The 21,933-nt window shown below is 42.3% G+C and overlaps 1 protein-coding gene across 1 annotated transcript in view; it reads right to left on the bottom strand.

Moving 5' to 3' along the window:
* Positions 1-21,933, bottom strand: part of MARK3 (microtubule affinity regulating kinase 3) — a 110,671-nt gene that overhangs the window by 33,901 nt on the left and 54,837 nt on the right. The window contains exons 4-5 of the mRNA XM_068991251.1: positions 4,453-4,501; positions 2,146-2,211 (exon numbers count right to left, since the gene is read on the bottom strand). Coding sequence (XP_068847352.1) covers positions 2,146-2,211; positions 4,453-4,501 — 115 coding nt within the window. The remainder of the gene's footprint in view (positions 1-2,145; positions 2,212-4,452; positions 4,502-21,933) is intronic.

Raw genomic sequence — 21,933 nt, 5'->3', positions numbered from 1 at the left:
TCTTTCCAATTCTAAAATTCTGTGATTCTATAAAACTGAAAAATATGAGGCTAGGGAAGAGTAGGTAGCCAATTTAATGAAACTTAGTTGTTCAAACTGGCAAACGTATCAACAATAAACAGCTGCCTTGGAGACAGAAGGTGCTTTGTTGAGCTGATTAAAACAAATGGCCCAAGCCAATAAACCACCACTGATCAGTGCTGTTATAATGTTAAGCAACGCACTGAGCCCTCGAAGGAGGATTGTGTGGCCATGCCCACTGAGTAGTTCAGAAACATGCAACTTCTAAGGTCACACTGCCAATGAGGGGCACTGGCTAGACGGACTCCATGTTTGTCTTTTCCAGAGCCCATCCTTTCGGGATGGACACTTCTCCAATACAGAGCAACTGCTCTGACCCTGTGACCTAAAATAGATGAAACAAAAAGCCATGACTGACTGACCAATCGGGAGAGGCTATGTGGTATTAGAAGGCTGGGGCTCCAGGCCTGGCAACATGACCACAGGGATATTTCCTAGCCTCCATCTCCTCACCCCCTGCCTGGCCACATCACGGGCCCATTGTGGAAGTTGAAGGAGATCCAGTAAGAGGAAGAAGCATTTGTACACTGTGGAGGCCCCACAAAGGGGAGGGTTACGAATGGTAAGAGGAGTAGAGAGCACGGAACTCCTACAATTCACGAACTGAATTCAGCTCTTCCTACTACTCCTCAACTGTGGAAATCCCAACTAAAATCTCAAACTACACATTTAAAATACGAAGCACACAACTAATAATGAACTGCCTCTGCTGCTGCTGCTAAGTCGCTTCAGTTGCGTCCGACTCTGTGCGACCCTATGGACAGCAGCCCACGAGGCTCCTCTGTCCACGGGATTCTCTAGGCAAGAATACTGGCGCGGGTTGCCATTTCCTTCTCCAAATAATGAATTAGGAGTATGAAAAAGTGGTGTCAGGGGTGTGCCTGCTCTGCTCACAACAGATTTACAATCATTTATTTAGTGGTCAACTCATCACAATGAGGCTGTGATTCAACTTTCTGTCTCCAGGTTTTACATTCTGGATCACAGGGCTTGAAATCGATACTGTGGAGTTAAACAGAACATGTCTCTAGTAGTTTAAAATTTCATTAATTCAACTCAATTCTTATTTGCTCAGAGTCTGCTATGTGCCAGGCACTGTACTAGAGGCAGGGAAAACACAAAGACAAACAGCAAAGCTTCTGCCTTTCACAGTGAAAGGTCACGCTTGGTCCAAAGCCTACAGCACAGCCCAGCCGTAACCGTGAAATAAGAATCTCTGTGAAAAAGAACAGCTATACATTCATTTCATAAAAATGTCCACATTTATATATCCTTACAGGCAAGGAATTACTAGTCTTTAATCTTTAAGGAAATCTAATCATATACACTGTGACCACCATTTCTGGCCTTGGGAAACAATGGGCACCACTGATGCAAAAATCTGATAAACAAATCCATCCAACATGTAGTACACATTTATTTCAAACAGGCTAATGCATTGATGCTTTTGAAAATTCAAGTACTGGAATAAAAAAAAGTGCTATAAACAATGGAATATTACTCTGCTTTAACAGGGAAGGAATTCTGACACACGCTACAACATGGATAAACCTTAAGGACACTGTGACATAGGAAGTCACAGAAAAGACAAATACTGTGAGTCCACACAGATGAGCTCCCTAGAGTAGTCAAATTCATACAGACGGCAGAATGGTGGTTGCCAGGGGCTACAAGGAGGGAGGATGGGGAATTACTGTTTAATAGGAACAGAGTTTCATTCTGGGAAAATGAAAAAGTTCTGGAGATGGATGATGGTATTGGTTAAAAATGTGAACGTACTTAATGCTACAGAACTGTACACCTGAAATAGTTAAAACGGTAAACTTTATGTTACACCATAAAAAAAAATCCAAGTATTTGCATATTATCAATTAACGATGGTAACAATGAAATGCTTAACAGCAACCCACTGAACTGCTAGGAATCAGCTTTTCTGATTCTCATCCTAGTGTATTATGATTCTGAAGGTTACATGAAACTCTATCAATTATCTATATGGGCAGTGAGGTTGCATATTCTTCTAAAAGAGAGAGACGAAAGAAAAACAATTTATAAATGCCTTACCTCCACTTGCATACTCCATTATTAGGTAGAGTGTTTTGTCAGTTTCAATGACTTCGAATAACTTCACTAGGAGAGGAGAGAAGATACAGGAGAAAAAGAAACAAATATCTGTATGTTTATACATATAAACTAACCACAAAAAGTTAACTTTTTCCCTGTCAATACCTGGCCCTCTAAAAAAAAATGATTTTAAGAAACTTTATCCTACTCCTGCATGTTCAGGTCCATTCACCTGTCATTGTGGGTTTAAGGATACAGAGAATTCCACTTGAGACTTTTGTTGCTTAAGAAATTTATCACAATTCTCAGAGAAAAAGATTCCTTTCTTTTTTAATGATGTATATTTTATTTTTGTTTGTCCAAGCCATGCAGCATGCAGAATCTTAGTTCCTTCACCAGGGATCTGACCAGGGATCCAACCTGGGCCCTGTCAGTGAGCGTGCAGGGTCCTAACCACTGGACCACCAGGGAATTCCTAAGATTCCTTTGTTTCTATTATAAAGCCAGAGATTGAAAAATAGAACAGCTTATACTGAAAAGAACTTTTTAATTATTTTCAATGGGTCAGTGTGACTGCTATAGCAGTCTCTTATTACAGATAAAACTAATATTTCCATTACTGCTAATTCATAAAACCATAACAAATCAATCAGAAATATGTAATTTTTAAATAAAACTGAAGTTGATTTCTAAAACTATCAAATCACTATGTCCTGTATCTATTTTGTTAATACATATGTTACAATTAAATTCAGCAAAAAGGAGAGCAGTGAGGGAGAATGCTAGTCTCTTCTATTGTGGGTTATTTTCTGATGGTTTAATACAGAATATTAAATCAAATCAGTAGCTTGCACAGTATTTGATGTGTTTGTCGAACTGGTGAGTTAAAACTATCATATCATTTCTAAGATGGCATATGTTCAGGTTGTTAAGAAAAATTATCTAAATAAATTTCAGGCATATGCTGGTAAACCGTCAACATATTAGTAAATTCTGTAATTCCAATGCAGGGGGAATCCCCTGGCAGTGCAGTGGTCAGGACTCTGAGCTTTCACTGCAGGGGGCCTGGGTTTGATCCTTGGTTGGGAAACTCAGACCTGCCAAGCCAAAAATGAATTAAAAAATAAAATTCCAATGCAAATACTGGCTCTTCTACGAAAACTATTTTAATCCAATGGGAATTTATATTTTCAAAGATATGTCATTTAGTAGTAAGCAGAGAACTTCAATCAGGGTACAACTTAAGAAAAAACAAAACAAACTGGCTGGCTCTTGGCAGTGCGTTGGCAGCGGGGAGTTGGAGTTTGCAGTCCAGCGCTGGCTGGCTGCCCTCACACAGCTGCAGTGCAATATGGAGGCCTCTTTGCGCTGCCGTATCCTGCCACAACCCTCTCTATTCTCCCTAGCCCTGTCACAACCCAGATATGGATCGTTCACATCTTAACTAACATCACCACTAAGGGGATAATGGCTTGGTAGCATTTCAAATATTTTTAGATTGTAGGACCTATTACTATTTAAGAAAGCAGTTGTATTATTTTAAAAGATCTGCATTATGCATGGAATCAAAACTTTTCACTGAGGTGTGTACACAGGGTCAGCTTCCATGTTGTTCCTACAACTATGATGAGGGCAGGACCATGACCCACCCTCATCTTTAGACACACCTCACTGCATAAAGCAAGAGGACATAGAAAGCAGGTCTGTACCGTGTGTAACAATTCACACCAAAAAGCTGTATTAGATAGCAAGTACCCTGGATGTTTTTCTTGGCTGTGCTGAGCAGCATGTAGGATCTCAGTTCTCTCACCTGGGATTGAACCAGCGCCCCCTGCACTGGAAGCATGGAGTCCTAACCACTGGACTGACGGGAAATTCCCTTTATTTTTTAAAATATGTTTCAATGCATCATTATTTTCTTAGGGATACAGCCAGAGCAAAAAACACCCCTGAAAACTTTAGCTTACTGTAATTCCCTCTATCTAAAATTTAGGTACAATTACGACATTTTGATATATTAAAATTTAGAAAATTACAATCTGATTATAGACGTTTCTACTAAATTAAAGCTTTACTTTTAAATGTTTAATACTGAATCTTTTAACCTATCTTTAGCAATTTCAAAAAGTTAACAGAAATGATCAACTACACACACACACACACACACACACACACACATTCTAAAATTGTACCTGGAATGGGAGAAGGGAAGAAATCTCCTGTCACTTCTGGAATGTATGTTTAACTTTATGAAAAACTTTTAAGAATGCATTTAGACCCAAAAATATTTAAGAAAGCAGAAAGTACCTATGTTTGGATGATTTAAAATCTTCATTATTCTTACTTCTCTGAAGAGCTAAAAAACAAACACACACACAATCCCCCCAACACACATTATTAAACATTATATTCCACAGTAGCAATATAAATTAAATTTTTCTCTTAGATAACCGATTCACTGATAATGTTTAGTAGTCCACATCTAAGACATGGAAATTCAGAGTAATTATGATGTAGTTTTGTTGTCTAATACTAAATGAGTCCATTTTAATGCTCCAATACTAATGCGTCAGTTTTATCGTATGAAAAAGCAGAGTTCCCAGATGATATTTTGCTATTGTGAATTATACTTTGAATTATATTTTGCTATCTTGAACACAGAAATCAGATTTAAGCAGGAACAGTTTGTTATAGGACTTAGTCCGATTCAGTATCTATCGAGGAATTTTAATTCTGCAAATCAAAACTTGTACAGTCCCAATGAACTGTATCATGAGTGTATTAGATTGATAATTCCAAGTAATTCTGTAAGGCTTTAAATAAAACCACTTCAAGCTGTCTAGCCATCACACAGAATAAGGCAGAATATTAAACTGTTGCTGTACAAACATGCTGTGAATTCAGAGGCGGGTCATAGCATCATGACCTGGGCTAATATGAGATCTCATAAAATAACAGAATTTTAAAGGCCATCTTAGACAACCCTCCTGCAAACCAGTGGAAACCAGAAAAAGAGAGGAAAGATATTCCAAGGTTCTCCTATCTTTCTACGGGGAATGTGGTTAGAACTAGTCTCCTAGCACAGCCTGGAGGAGGCAAGGCTGGAAAGAGGTCTGAGAAACAAGGAGCAGCTGCCTATGGGCTGAGAAGCTGGGACTCTCCCTGCACTTGTCTTTGTCCACCGGGTCTAATCTAGAAATGCATCAGCAACCAGAGGCATGGAGGCACAGCATCTGACCTACAAACAGCTCAGAGCTTAAAAAATGGAATCAAGATCAACAGCCTTTCTGTCTACAAGACTGGGCTTCCCAGGTGGTGCAGTGGTAAAGAATCTGCCTGCCAAATAGGAGACACAAGAGACGCAGGTTCGATCCCTGGGTTGGGAAGATTCCCCTGGAGAAGGAAATGACAAGTGTTCTTGCCTGGGAAATGCCATGGACACAGGAGCCTGGCAGGCTATAAGTCCATAGGGTTGCCAAGAATCGGACACGCCTGAAGCAACTAAACAAGACCACCTAGAATCCTGGATCATCCACTAAGGGCGTGGGCTCCTTCTTCGTCTCCCTCTGTTAAGCAAACACAGGAGCCCTGCTTTCCCAATTCATTACAGCTGGACTTGTACCTATGATTTGAGCCTCCCAGTTATTTCTACGACTGTTAAATTAGGAGAGCGACAAGCTGGCTATCACATTAACTCAGCTCAGGACACTGTGTTTAGAATGAAGCCCTGACCATGGCCATGGCAGACTGCCTACACTTTCAGCCTCACCTCCAGGCACTCTGATTTCTCCCAGAACATACTAACTCCTTTCCTTACAATTTTTTCTCCTTTTCATCCTTCAAGTCTCAGGCAGATTCTCTGAAAACGTTATCTAAGTAGGTTTCCTTTGTTTTACATCACAGCACTTCTTTCCCAGAATGTCTTTCACGTTGTGATAATACATTGTGTTTATCAGTTCATTTTTGCCGCCTCATCTACAGGGAGTGTGTCTGCCTCCTGTCACCAGCGGAACCTCGAAACCCAGCCTGGCACACAACAGGAACTCATTTGTTTGATAAATGCCTGAAAGAAAGTACTGACTACCAAGAAGTGTGGTTTGAGCCAGTCTCCTTCGCATTCTAATGACCTCACTGCTTTTAGATCCTGAGTAGCAGAATGCCTATGACAGGGTTGTCACAGTTCTGCTGGCAAAAGAGGCCCAATAAAAACAACTTACATCCTACTAGCAGCACAGCACTCCAACATCAGAACCAGAGAGCAGGAGAAAGATGGACGCCTGCAGGGACCCAAGGGACAGAGAGCTCACCTCTGCCTGCGGAGAAGGGCACCATGGAGGTAACTGGATTTATGCGGTTCAGAATGGGCTGGGGATCTGAGCAAGACAGGGGGGTGCAACCAGTGAAGACTATTTCAAGACCACCGGGTGCTCCATCTGGCAGAGCGCGGGTTTCCAGGTGTGGACTTTATGCCACCAGCATCAGAACATTAGGGTATCTGTGCAAACTATAGGTTCCTGGGTTCTACCTATCACTAGATCTGAAATGAGCTTTGAGAATTTTACATTTCAACCTGCACCCCTGGTGTGGTGCTTTTAAAACAGGTCCACAAATACTTTGACAATCCTCCTCTCAAAGGGCAGAACTTAATATTCCTCCCTTTCAGTGTGGACTGCACTTAGTAGCTCACTTTTCATGAGGAGAGGAAAGCAGGGCGGTAGGGAGGGGGCTTCAGAGACTAAGCTGTAAAGGCACCAGGCCGCCCTCCTTGCTCTCACAGATCACTGATGGGCAGGTCCTAAGGACATTAAGTACCTCAATGGACAGGCCCAGATGGCAAGGAAACGAGGACTCATACCTGTGGCTGGTGAGGAACCGCAGGCCCTAGACAAAAGCCAGGTGATAGGGCCTTCTAGAAGCAGATGCACCAGCCCCAATCAAACCTGTGGGCACCTGCAACTGCGGCTCTTCCCCAAAATATCCTGACAGCATCTGAGCCAGAACCATCCAACTAAGTTACCCGCAAACAGATGACTCAAAGAAACTGAGATAACACAGGTTCTAAGTTGCTAAGTTTTGGAGTAATTTTTAGAGAGCAGTAGTAGGTAATACACTAGAGGACACACACTGAAGTTTGGAAACCAAACCTGCATGCAGGGCAGGAGGCAACAGTCAGAACAGGGCATGGAATGACAGACTGGTTCCAAACTGGGAAAGGAGTACGTCAAGGCTGTATACTGTCACCCTGCTTATTTAATTTACATGCAGAGTACATCATGAGAAACGCTGGGCTGCATGAAACACAAGCTGGAGTCAAGACTGTCGGGAAAAATATCAATAACCTCAGATACGCATATGATACCACCCTTACGGCAGAAAGCGAAGAGGAACCAAAGAGCCTCTTGATGAAGGTGAGAGAGAAGAGTGAAAAAGTTGGCTTAAACTCAACATTCAAAAAACTAAGATCATGGCATCTGGTCCCATCACTTCATGGCAAACAGATGGGGAAACAAAGCTAACAGTGACAGACTTTTATCTTTTTTGGGGGGATCCAAAAATCAGTACAGATGGTAACTGCAGCCATGAAAATAAAAGATGCTTGCTCCTTGGAAGAAAAGCTATGACCAACCTAGATAGCATATTAAAAAGCAGAGACATTACTTTAGCAACAAAGGTCCGTCTAATCAAAGCTATGGTTTTTCCTGTGGCCATGCTATAAAGAAAGCTGAGGGCCAAAGAATTGATGCTTTTGAACTGTGGTGTCAGAGAAGACTCTTGAGTGTCCCTTGGACTGCAAGGAGATCCAATTACAGAGTCCTAAAGGATATCAGTCCTGAATGTTCACTGGAAGGACTGATGCTGAAACTGAAGCTCTAGTACTTAGACACCTGATGTGAAGAACTGACTCTCTGGAAAAGACCTGGATGCTGGGAAAGATTGAACACAGGAGGAGAAGGGGACGAAAGAGGATGAGATGGTTGGATGGCATCACCGACTCAGTGGACATGAGTTTGAGCAAGCTCTGGGTGTTGGTGATGGACAGGGAAGCCTGGTGTGCTGCCGTCCATGGGGTCGCAAAGAGTCAGACAGGACTGAGCGACTGAAGTGAGTTACACACAGCAGAGGCCACACCAAGGGAGGCCACACCAAGGGATGTGTTGTGAAAACACACAGGTTAGGTGAGTGGGACCAGACAGAGGGATGAACAGTACAAGCTTCTTTCTGTAGGCAGATAGAGTAGCCGAAGGTCTCCCAGTTGGACAGCGTCAGGGTATCACCAAATAACTTTATGTATTTACCTCTGTCAGAATTACACCGGAGAAGCAATGGCACCCCACTCCAGCACTCTTGCCTGGAAAATCCTATGGACGGAGGAGCCTGGAAGGCTGCAGTCCATGGGGTCGCTGAGGGTCGGACACGACTGAGCGACTTCACTTTCACACACTGGAGAAGGAAATGGCAACCCACTCCAGTGTTCTTGCCTGGAGAATCCCAGGGATGGGGGAGCCTTCTGGGCTGCCCTCTATGGGGTCGCACAGAGTCGGACACGACTGAAGTGACTTAGCAGCAGCAGGAGAATTACATATTAGGCAGAAACTAGAATCAACTCTATACCAACTCAATCGAAGCGGGTGGGGAGAGGAGGCGTGAAGCTAGTAGCTGCCGGGTGTCACCTGTGTCTGAAGTTCAGCACTAGGTGCTCCATGGCTATGATCTGACTGAATTTTCACAACTCTTGTCAGGCGACTACGATCATCTCCAGTGCACAGGAAAGGAGTACTGAGAAAGTTAAGAAACCAGTCCAAGTTTTCCCAGCTAACACATGCCAGAGTTCAAAGTCTGAGTTGTCTGACTCCAAAGTCCTAACTCATCTCATGATTCCAAACAGCCACCTTTGAAATGTACAAGTAAAACAATGGATACATTACAAGTTGGCAATACAGAAAACTCCAGAGCAACAGGTGGGTACTGGCACAGAATTTTTTTTTAAGTTGACAATTTGCGTATGTGATTAACATGCCAGAGATCTCATTGCCATCAACTGTGAACCTGATGGCTGAAGATAAATTTGGGTAGAAATAATTTGCTGAAAACATGCACTTTAAGGAAAGGCCTCACTAGAATAGTACAATATTTTTTTTAAGTTTTGCTACTATAAAAGGACATTTAAATAAGAAGCTCACCGATTTCTACTATCTTACTTCTCTACATTCCTTTTCAACCTTATGCAGATGCTAGTTGTAAAAAATAAAATGAAATAACACAAAAATGCGTAAAGTGAAAGAATTCTCCTCTCTTCATTAATCTCCATCTTCTACACTAGCGGTCCCCAACCTTTTTGGCACCAGGAGCCAATTTTGCGGAAGACAAGTTTTCAATGGATGGTGGGGTGGGGGTTGTTTCAGGATGATTCAAGCACATTACATTTATCATGCACTTTATTTCTATTATTGTTATTACATCAGCTCCACCTCAGATCACCAGGCACTAGATCTTGGAGTTTGGGGACCCCTGTTCTACGCATCTTCCCCTTTTTACGTCCTTTAGGAACTGGCAGATAGGAGGAGAACAAACATTTCTGAAGGCAAAGACCTGGATCCTGGTGGTGAGAATACTGAAGAGACATCAAGCCTACAGTGCCACAGAGAAACCAAACGTCCCCAAACGCAGGACTGAGGACATACAGAAATTATCCTTGGGAAAAAACAAATTTATCAATTGACCTAAAAACAAAATGAGCAGGGTCTTTACTGGGGGTTCAGTGGTGAGGAATTTGCCTGCCCACACAGGAGACACAGGTTCAATCCCTCACCCAGGAAGATCGCACATGCTAGAGAGCAACCGAACCTGTGTGTCAACTGCTGAGCTGGGCTCTAGAGCCCCAGAGCCGCAGCTCCCGAAGCCCAAGCGCCTAGAGCCTGTGCTCTGAACAAGAGAAGCCACCGCACCGAGAAGCCTGTGCTTGGTAATGAGACAGAAAATCCATGCAGCAACAAAGACCCAGCACAGCCAAATATAAATACATAAAATTAAAAAGATAAAATAAGCATATCAGAGAGGGCATGGGGTGAGGTATTGTCAATCATCAAACTGCGGCAAAAGTGACCCGACTGGCTTCTCTGAATATACAGGTATGAGACAGGCCAAAGGTTGAGAGCCTATCAGCTGGGCAACTGACTGGAAGACAACTTATGTGTTACAAATAATGAACAGGCATACAATCACCAACCTCTTCTTTACTAGGAAAGAGCTGTACTGTAAACCCAAGGTTATAAATAAGAAACACTCAGTGAGTAAGGGAGAGGAAGGCAGAGTTGAAGCTGACACCCATGTTTGTGAATTTGGCTACCACTGTGAGACAGAGAAGACTCAAGCTGCAGTGAGGAAGGGTGGCAGGCCGAGTCTGGTTTAGGACACACCACGTGAAGGGCAATTAAGTGACGATAGTGAGAACAAAGCTCAGTAGCTGGCATTTTGGTTTGAAGCTCAGGAAGAAATCTGGGCTATTCTGCAGAATTATCAGCGTAGGGATAGTATCCTTGGAAGGAAATGACAACCGCCTAACTGAAAAATGGAAAGATAGAAACATCAACGAACAAGCATCTCAGAGTGAAAATGAGATGAGGGTCACAATACAGACACAGGAAAACGCAGCTGGACTGACCGAACAAAACCCAGACACCGGGATCCAGTGTCCCCCTAGACTGACAAGCGGGGTCACAAACCTCGATTTATAAGCAGCCTCCTTGGCCCTAACATCTCTGGGGTACTTCATGAAGGAAGGAGGGAAGGAGGATCACCTACTTCCCCTCAGTATGTCCCTCTGTCTCACTCACCACACCGATCACAGAACTTCTGCTGAACGAAAGGACAAATCAAAGACCCTCAGACAGCCCTAAGGGAGAGAGCCTGGCAAGCGCCAGAGTTCATGGAGAAGGAACCGTCAAGAAAAGGCACTGGCGTGAAAAAGAAAAACACGTACATGTCTTCGCCTCTCTATAAACAGGGTATTTCTGTAAGGACCAAAGAAACTGATGCCACTGGCTGTCTCTGGGCAGGCATCTGGACAGGTAAAGACTTTGACTTTTATCTCTCCTGTGAACTCTGAAGCACAACTGAATTATCTATTTAATTATCTATTTATCTAAATTAGATCTAAATATCTAATTATCTATCTCCTCTTCTCCAATTAATTTTAAGAAAAAGATTGAAAATAAAGAGTTTTTTTTTTTTTTTTTGATAAAAGGGGAAAGTTGCTCTATTCTAAGGACTGTTAACAAGAGAGTTTACTATTTTTTTCATGGTGTGAGCCAAAGCTGCCGGTGGGTGGAAGGCAAGCAAGTTTTCCAGGGAATGTCTTTAAAGACCAGCAAATATGAGAGCCAGCACAGTAAGGCAAAACCTAAGGAGCTTAAAGAGAGTTTCATTACTCTCAGAACCACCCTAACATGAAAATAAACAACAGAATAGGAAAGCTAACACATGACAGAGAAAATAATCAAAAGCAGCATTAAAATCTGTTTGTCTAACACTAGGCAAAAGCCGAGACCTGTCTCCCACCCAGGAAGAGCTGCCTGCAGATGAGGGGAGACAAATGTGTGGCTGTTGTTGCTGCTCAGCCTCTATGTCCTTGTGACCCTATGGACTACAGTCTACCAGGCTTCTCTGTCCATGGGATTTCTCAGGCAAGAGCACTGGAGTGGGTTGCCATATATTTCTCCAGGGGAATCTTCCCAACCCAGGGAGCAAACCAGAGTCTCCTGCTTGGCAGGCAGACTCTTTACTGAGTCACCAGGGAAGTCCATGTGTAGGTGTACTACATGTAATTAACCAGCAGTTTACTGATATCACTTAGGGTTATTGCTAACTTTTGGCTACTGAACTATTACAGTGAGCATCCTTGTATATATACATCCTCATACATTTCTGAAACTCTCTTGGCAGAGCAGATTCCTAGAACTGAATGGAAGCCAAAGGGCATACATGCTTTTAAAATTTTGTCAGTACTATATTATTCTCTAAAAATACATTAATTTACATTACTGCCAATAAGAGAGTTCCTGATTCTCCACACTCTTGCCAACAATATTAATTATCAGCTTTTGGCAAATCTGATGTGAAAAACACATTTTCTTTTCAGATGTGGATGTTGAACATTTTTACTTGAACACTGACCATCTGTCCTATTAACTGCCTGAGTATATCTTCTGACAATTTTCTCTTAGGTTATATACTCCTGTTTCGCCTCAATTTCCAAGACTTTTTCTATAGTTAGGAAATAGGATCTTTGTCTGCAATAGCAGACAATGTTGGGTACTTATCCAAATTCATCCCGACTCTTTCTTTGCTGGCTTTTCAGAAACAACAGTTCCAGCTTCTTTAGCTATGTCATCTATTGCTCACCTCCATATCTCTAAAATGCCAGACTATATGGCTTCCTTGATTTCCCACTGTGGATTTAGCTTTCCTGAAGCCTTTCCAAACAGACTTATGCTTTCCTTCTCCAACCTCTTCATGAGGTTCTATTATAGTTTTGGCTAAATAAATATTGTTTAACTTTTATTGATAAAGTAGTGCATATATGCAGCTTTGAAAGTCGAACTGTGTAATGTAGTCTCTCTCTCCACCAACCCTTGTTCACAGCAACAAGCCCACTTACCTCAGGTATTTGAGCTGCCTTACTTCGGAACAGAAGTGCCACTAGTCTACATGATTTCTTAACTCCTCCCTCTTGATTAACTATTGACTTGGTGATAGTAGCCATGAAGACTGCTCTGACATCCTGCCTCCCCACCCCACATCCCTTCCCTCCGTCCTCTGAGCAGTCACCATAATATTTGGCTATTCAGTTTGCATTATAAATATTCTTTACAGCCACACTAGGAATGCATCTCCATTCTTTATTTATCAAAAATGTTTTGATTTCCTTTGAGCTAATAATTGTTTTAGTTATTTTGTTCACTTAGGTTTTCTATGTATCTCTCACTTTACTGGTCCATCCTTAAGCTTTGTAACAGAAGTGTATCAGTTCAGTTCAGTCCAGTCCCTCAGTCGTGTCCGACTATTTGTGACCCCATGAATCACAGCACGCCAGGCCTCCCTGTCCATCACCAACTCCCGGAGTTCACTCAGACTCAAGTCCATCAAGTCAGTGATGCCATCCAGCCATCTCATCCTCGGTCGTACCCTTCTCCTCCTGCCCCCAATCCCTCCCAGCATCAGAGTCTTTTCCAGTGAGTCAGCTCTTCGCATGAGGTGGCCAAAGTACTGGAGCTTCAGCTTTAGCATCATTCCTTCCAAAGAAATCCCAGGATTGATCTCCTTCAGAATGGACTGGTTGGATCTCCCTGCAGTCCAAGGGACTCTCAAGAGTCTTCTCCAACACCACAGTTCAAAAGCATCAATTCTTTGGCGCTCAGCCTTCTTCACAGTCCAACTCTCACATCCATACACGACCACTGGAAAAACCACAGCCTTGACTAGACGGACCTTAGTCGGCAAAGTAATGTCTCTGCTTTTGAATATGTTATCTAGGTTGGTCATAACTTTTGTTCCAAGGAGGAAGCATCTTTTAATTTCATGGCTGCAGTCACCATCTGCAGTGATTTTGGAGCCCCCCAAAATTAAGTCTGACACTGTTTCCACTGTTTCCCCATCTATTTCCCATGAAGTGATGGGATCGGATGCCATGATCTTCGTTTTCTGAATGTTGAGCTTTAACCAACGTTTTCACTCTCCTGTTTCACTTTCATCAAGAGGCTTTTTAGTTCCTTTTCACTTTCTGCCATAAGGGTGGCGTCCTCTGCATATCTGAGGTTATTAATATAACCTGCCTGCAGTAGTAGATATAATGGTCATCTGAGTTAAATTCACCTATTCCAGTCCATTTTTGTTCGCTGATTCCTAGAATGTCGACGTTCACTCTTGCCATCTCTTGTTTGACCACTTCCAATTTGCCTTGATTCATGGACCTAACATTCCAGGTTTCTATGCAATATTGCTCTTTACAGCATTGGACCTTGCTTCTATCGCCAGTCACATCCACAGCTGGGTATTGTTTTTGCTTTGGCTCCATCCCTTCATGCTTTCTGGAGTTATTTCTCCACTGACCTCCAGTAGCATATTGGGCACCTACTGACCTGGGGAGTACCTCTTTCAGTATCCTATCATTTTGCCTTTTCATACTGTTCATGGGGTTCTCAAGGCAAGAATACTGAAGTGGTTTGGCATTCCCTTCTGCAGTGGACCACATTGTGTCAGACCATCCCCATAGAAAAAAAATGCAAAAAGCAAAATGGCTGTCTGGGGAGGCCTTACAAATAGCTGTGAAAAGAAGAGAAGCGAAAAGCCAAGGAGAAAAGGAAAGACATATGCATCTGAATGCAGAGTTCCAAAGAACAGCAAGAAGAGATAAGAAAGCCTTCTTCAGCGATCAATGCAAAGAAATAGAAGAAAACAACAGAAAGGGAAAGACTAGAGATCTCTTCAAGAAAATCAGAGATACCAAGGGAACATTTCATGCAAAGATGGGCTCGATAAAGGACAGAAATGGTCTGGACCTAACAGAAGCAGAAGATATTAAGAAGAGATGGTAAAAATACACAGAAGAACTGTACAAAAAAGATCTTCACGACTCAGATAACCATGATGATGTGATCACTCATCTAGAGCCAGACATCCTGGAATGTGAAGTCAAGTGGGCCTTAGAAAGCATTGCTATGAACAAAGCTAGTGGAGATGATGGAATTCCAGTAGAGCTATTTCAAATCCTGAAAGATGATGCTGTGAAAGTGATGCCCTCTATATGCCAGCAAATTTGGGAAACTCAGCAGTGGCCACAGGACTGGAAAATGTCCGTTTTCATTCCAATCCCAAAGAAAGGCAATCCAAAAGAATGCTCAAACTACCACACAATTGCACTCATTTCACATGCTAGTAAAGTAATGCTCAAAATTCTCCAAGCCAGGCTTCAGCAATACCTGAACTGTGAACTTCCTGATGTTCAAGCTGGTTTTTGAAAAAGCAGAGGAACCGGAGATCAAATTGCCAACATCCGCTGGATCATGGAAAAAGCAAGAGAGTTCCAGAAAAACATCTATTTCTGCTTTATTGACTATGCCAAAGCCTTTGACTGTGTGGATCACAATAAACTGGAAAATTCTTCAAAAGATGGGAATACCAGACCACCTGACCTGCCTCCTGAGAAATCTGTACGCAGGTCAGGAAGCAACAGTTAGAACTGGACATGGAACAACAGACTGGTTGCAAGTAGGAAAAGGAGTACGTCAAGGCTGTATATTGTCACCCTGCTTATTTAACTTAATGCAGAGTACATCATGAGAAACGCTGGACTGGAAGAAACACAAGCTGGAATCAAGATTGCCGGGAGATATATCAATAACAGAAGTGTATATCTCCTCTCAAATACTTTCAAATAGTCAAGTATTATTTTTCCTTCTCTGAAGATATTAGTATTTTGGAGACCTTTGTTCTGTTCTTAAGACTTGCTGTATTGGACTTCCTGTTCTGGATCCTATACTTTCCCACTTGTTAGTATTCTCTCTTGCTAGTCCCACCAATATTCCTGAGGAAGGGTAAGCAGATGTCTAAATTCAAGACCTTGCATGGCCCACAATGTTCTGATTCTACCTTCAGATTTGATTGACATTTGGCTGGGTAAAGAATTCTAAAGTTTTCTCTGGTAACTTTTTGGTACCAAAAAGTTGGTAACAGTGAAGTTTTCTCTGAAAGAGCCCCACCCCCATTTTAAAGAGATATACTTGACATATAATATATATTAAGTCTAAGGTGTACAATGTGATGATTCGATACACACAGATACTGTGAAATCTTTACCACAATAAAGTTAGTTAACATGTCCTTCACCTCACATGATTACCATTTTTGTTGTTGTTGTTATGGTGAGAATATTTAAGATCCATTCTCACAGCAACTTTCAAGTACCCAATACTTGTTAACCACAGTCCCCATGCTGTACATTAGAAACCTGGAACTTACCCATCCTACAACTGGAAGTCTGTACCCTCTGACCCCAATTTCCCCCAACCTCCCACTCCCTGGTAACCACTATGAACACTGTTTATATGAATTCATTTTTTTCTTCTTTTTTTCAGATTCCACATAATTGATATCATAGCTCCAATACTTTGGCCACCTGATGCAAAGGGCCAACTCATTAGAAAAGACTTTGATGCTGGGAAAGATTGAAGGCAGGAGGAAAAGGGAATGACAGAGAATGAGATGGTTGGATGGCATCACCAGCCCAATGGACATGAGTCTGAGCAAACTCCAGGAGATGGTGAAGGACAGGGAAGCCTGGCGTGCTGCAGTCCATGGGGTCGCAAAGAGTCGACACAACTGAGCGACTGAACCACAAGTGTTGGTCTTTGTCTGGTCTAACTCAGCGTAATGCACTTAAGGTCCATCCATGTTGTCACAAAAGGCAGGATTTCCATTTTTACAGCTGAATAATATTCTTATTATTATAGAATACATATTATGTATACAATTATGGAGTATATAATAACAATACCCCTCGCACCTTTTTGATCCACTCATCTGTCAATGAACACTTAGGCTGTTGCCCTGACTTGGCTACTGAGAGCGACACTGCAACAAGCATGGGAGGTCAGCACCTCTCCGAGATGGTAACTGTATTTCCTTTGGATATACACTCAGAAATGGATTGCTGAGTTGTATGATAGCTCTATTTTTAATTTTTTGAGAAACCTCCACTGTTTTCCATAGTAGTTGTTTAGATTCTGACCAACAGTACACATTTCCCACTTCTCTACACTCTTTTGAGCGTAGAGTGTAACGGTTCTAACAGGTGTGAAGTGATATCTCACTGTGGTTTCAGTTTGCATTCCCCTGATGGTTAGTGATGTTAAACACCTTTTCATGTACTTGTTGGTTATTTGAAAGTCTGCCAGGGGCCAGAGTGAGGAACTCCGCCCATGGCAAAGGTCATGAGGAAAGAGGCTTGGCATACGCAAAGGTGTGATCAAGCCTCAGGAAACCCTGTTCCCGAGCATCTACCCCCGAAACCAGAGTCTGTTTTATGCTCTCACCTACACCTCTGACTTTTCGGGGAGCTCTCCCCCATAACCGTTTCTCTCAGAGAAGGAGTAAACGTGCACCTCCAAGGCAATAAAAATTCCTGGGCGTGACAAGAGTGTTTCAGCTTACGGACTCCTCTGAAGGTTATCCAGCCCGCCTGTATAGGTTCGTCTGGCCACATGTGATTGTTTACAGCCTTCCAATCTGAGAGGCACGAGATGTTTAGACTTACTAAAGGCAAATTCTTTTGGGGAGTTGGAAATTATTAGTATAGTGGGTTGGTTAGGAATTATATTGGTGAAGGGTTTTTCATTTGTTGTGCCAATAATTGCTGCTAATTCCCTGCCTTGGGTGTGACAAGGGTGTTTCAGGTCAAACCTCTCTGCTGACAGACTAGCTTGTGTGACAGAATTATCCATACTCCTGCCACTAAGCACATGATTGTTTACTACCTCTCAACCATAAACAGCACAGAGAGTTTTGGAGTATTTTGAGAGTCTTAATTAGCATAGGGCTTTTCTCATTGTTGAGTCAATGATTGCCACCAGGCCTCCATATCCTTAGGCACCTGGGAATATATTAATCAATGTATTTGGAATATAGGAAAGGAAATATAGTAGTTTTTAAGGTTAGCAATACTAGACTTTTTGAGTTAATGAATTTTCTCTTTTGTAATAGATCACTGTACTTTGTTATAAATCACTGTGTCTTTGCTGTGTAAAAATGTAACTTTATCACTATCTTAAGACTAAATAGATCTTAAGGGGAACATTGGTGAAAGGATTTTCGTTTGTTGGGCTGATGTTTGCTGCTAAATCTCCATGTTCCCTGCCCTTATAATGAATATAACTAGCATATAGGAGAAATAAGCATTAACCTTTAAGCATATAGGAGAAATAAGTAGTAACCTTTAAGATTAATCATGTTAACCTTGGGTTAAATAAATTCCTTTCTTGATTGTAACTCACTACACCCTCATCCTATAGGAATGTAACTTTATTTGGAGGGTGGTGCCTGGTTTAAGAAAAAACACCCTTGGAAAAAGTAAGTTTTTTGGTTATCAGAAAGAAAGGATCATAAAATGTAAGCAGGTCTCATGGCCAGAAGATGATGTAAAATCCCTAAGACCTTTTTTTTATACATTTACATGAAGCACCTGATTTTGATAAAGGTCAGGACTGCTGACCCCCGCGTGACTCCATATTCATCCCTATGTGTAACAAAAGGTATATAAGCAAACCCAAAAATAAAGAAATCGGATCAGTTTCCGGAAAGACTGATACCCCCATGCCGCTCTTTATTGCTCCCCGTTTTTCTGGCTAAATTCCCATCTGGAGCATGGATGCTATTCCACGTAAACCAAGTTATTCAGCCTCTTTTTCTCCACTAATTTTCCTACTACACTATCCGTTTCTAATCTCTCTATATATCTGTAATTAAATATGTACTTTTCCAAGGACGCCGACTCCGTCCTCACCTTTGAATCACCCTGGATCCACGGGGGCTGGACCCCAGCAAAAGTCTTCTTTGGAAAAATTTCTATTCAGATCCTTTGTTTTTTTAAACTTGGATTCTTTAGGGTTTTCTTCGCTCCTTTTTCCTTTGCTCCTTTGCTGCTGGGTTTTAAGAGCCCCTTCTCTTCCATTTCGCAAGTGCCTTCTCATTTTGTTGACTGCTTTTTTCCTGGCTGTGCAGAAGTTTTGTAGACCCACTTTCTGTGCTTGTGCTCAGTGTCATATAAAGCCATTGCTGAGAACAACGTCAAGGAGCTTTTCCCCTCTGCTTTCTTCCACTAACTTTGTTTTCAGATCTTCCACTTAAATCCTTAATCCATTTTGAGTTAATTTTTGCGAGTGATGTAAGACAGGGGTCCAGTTTCATTCTTTTACACAGGAATATTCAGTTCTCTCAGAATTTTAAAGGCTTTGATCCATTTTCTTCCAGTTTACAGTGATACGGACTGGCACAATGACATTCTGTTACAATTCTTTATGACCTATCTCCACCCCCTTTCTTCCAATTCTGATGAACAGATGCTTTAATGCCCCACAGATGCAGTCTCTGCGGCGCACGAGCATTCAGTCCAGACACACCGTAGATCTTCTGTCCTCTACTGCACCGGCACGAAGCCTTTCAATCTGGAAATGCAGGTCCTCCAGTTCTGGGAAATCACATGTCTTTGATAATCTTCCCTCCTATCCCCAGTTCTTACAACTCCTCTTCATCAGAAACTAGACCTCCTAGACTGGCACTTCAGTTTTACGTGGTATCTTAAGTTTCATCTCTACGAACGGAGAGCCTTGGTTGACTTTCTTTTCTAACCCCTTTACTGAGTCTCTTCCCAGCAGCATGAGCTCGCCTCTCCCCAGCAGTGCTTCCCCATGCGCCACGTTCTTCTCTCACGAGGGCAACAGCTGTCGCTGCACTGTCTCCCTCTTTTTAAGCTCTTTGAAAACACCAATTACAGTGTGTGTTTCTAAAGTAGTTGAGTTTCCTCTTCTAGTGTTCCTTTCTCTTATTTCTGTTTGCTTCAGGTTATCCTCAAATATCTGGAGATTCTCGGCTGTCCGCCCATATTTGAGAGAGGCACCAAAACCAAATGTTATATAAGAGCTGGACCAGAGGATGACCAGGCAGAGATTTAGTCGATTCACTGAAAGACATTAAATGTCTTTAGCTATATTTTAATTTAGCTCAATTCTCCTGGAGAAGAATCCTCCAATCTCCTCTTTAGGCAACAAGAAGGGCTAAGAGAGTTCTGGGAAGCAAGCAAGGAGGTGGGAAGACTTTCATCACTCAGCAGGCTCCTGTTTTTAGTATGGGGGTCCCGAAGTCTAATGCTCTTTGACTGAACCTCTTCGGAAAACAACCTGCCCAATTTCTACGGGGGGAGAGGAGGGCGGGTTGCCTTAAGGTGATATAAGGTCAATTACAGGTTTCCAGCCAGTCCTGCTTAAGTTCTTCTTGTACCTCCACCCACAGAAGGAGCTAACAGAACTCATTCTTAAACTTTCTGAATTCTGTGGCATGGTTCAGCATGATTCTTGCTGGACCAGCCACCTATTCCTGTCCCTAGCTGCTTCCTTTGGGGAATTGGTTTCAGCTATGATATACAAAATCTATTACGTGAATAAAACATACAATAATGTGTAGACACACATGCGCGCCTATTCACCATCTGTTTCCATCTGGCAAAGTTGGTTTAATTCTTTGTCTGCTAGTCTTCTCTATTTTTGACACTCCTTTTAAATTCCTTTACTACTATTTAGTGAGTGGGAGGAACACGCAAAGATAAATGTTTAACTGGATGGCCTGTATGCTATGTTAATTCCCAATTTTTGAACGGGTGTTGTGAGACTGAACTACAGCTTTCTTCCCTGTTTCTGATGCATTTTGCCAGCTGTCGTGGTTATCCGGGTAATTAAGGGTATAGTATTTCTGTGCATTCTTGCCACCTCTTACTAGTCTCCTCTGCTTCTGTTAGGTCTTTACCACTTCTGGTCCTTTACCGTGCCCGTCCTTGCATGGAACGTTCCCTTGGGTGTCTCCAACTTTCTTTTCTTTTGCGTATTTTACTTATCTGGCTGTGGCAGGTCTTAGTTGCAGCATGTGGGATCTCTAGTAGTGGTCCAGGGACTCGGCTGCCCCACGGCGTGCGGGATCTTAGTTCAGTCGGACTGAACTCGCATCTCCTGCATTGCAAGGCAGATTCTTAACCCCTGGACCACCAGAAAAGTCCCTCCAATTTTACTGAAGAGATCTCTAGTCTTTCCCTTTCTACTCTTTTCCTCTACTTCTTTGCATTGTTCACTGAAGAAGGCTTTCTTATCTCTCCTTGCTGTTCTCCGGAACTCTGCATTCAGTTGGGTGTATTTTCCCCTTTCTTCTATGTCTTCCGCTTCTCTTCCTTTCTCAGCTATTTGTAAGGCCTCCTCACACAACCACTTTGCATTCTCGCATTCCTTTCTCTTCAGGATGGTCTTGGTGACCGCCTCCTGTACAGTGTTTCAACCCTCCATCCATGGTTCTTCAGGCACCCTGGCTAACAGATCTAATCCCTTGCATTTATTCGTCACCTCCACTATATAATCTTAAGGGATTTGATTTAGGTCGTATCTGAATGGCCTAGTGATTTCCCCTACTTTCTTCAATTTAAGCCTGAATTTTGAAATAAGGACTTCATGATCTGAGCCACAGTGAACTCCAGGTATTGAGTCGTGTCTGACTCTCTGCAACCCCATGAACTGTAGACCGCCAGGTTCCTCTGTCCATTGAATTTTCCAAGCAAGAATACTGGAGCAGATTGCCATCTCCTTCTCCAGGGGATCTGCCTGACCCAAGAATCAAACTCAGGACTCTGTGTCTTCCTGTACTGGCAGGCGGATTCTTAACCACTGTGCCACCTGGGAAGTCCATTATTATTACATTATTCCTAGTTCCTGAGATTTATTCTGTTCCTTCTTCTAATTTACTACATAGTTAATGTACTGTCATTTTTTGTTAATAATATGTTTAAGGTTTCAAATTTTCATGAACAACAAAAGCAGGATTCTGCAGGTGCTGACACCCAGTGTCACTTCCTAGGTACACTGCAATCCTCATCTGCACTTTCTCTTAGACCCCATGAGTTCTGTGAGTGCTTTAAGCTCCGTATGTTTGTGCTTTCTGTTTCTGTTTTTACGGCTTGTTCAGAAAATGTAGCCTGGAAAT

Source organism: Capricornis sumatraensis, chromosome 19, assembly GCF_032405125.1.
Source record: "Capricornis sumatraensis isolate serow.1 chromosome 19, serow.2, whole genome shotgun sequence".
Lineage (NCBI taxonomy): Eukaryota > Metazoa > Chordata > Mammalia > Artiodactyla > Bovidae > Capricornis > Capricornis sumatraensis.
This window is presented reverse-complemented; position numbering and strand designations above follow the sequence as displayed.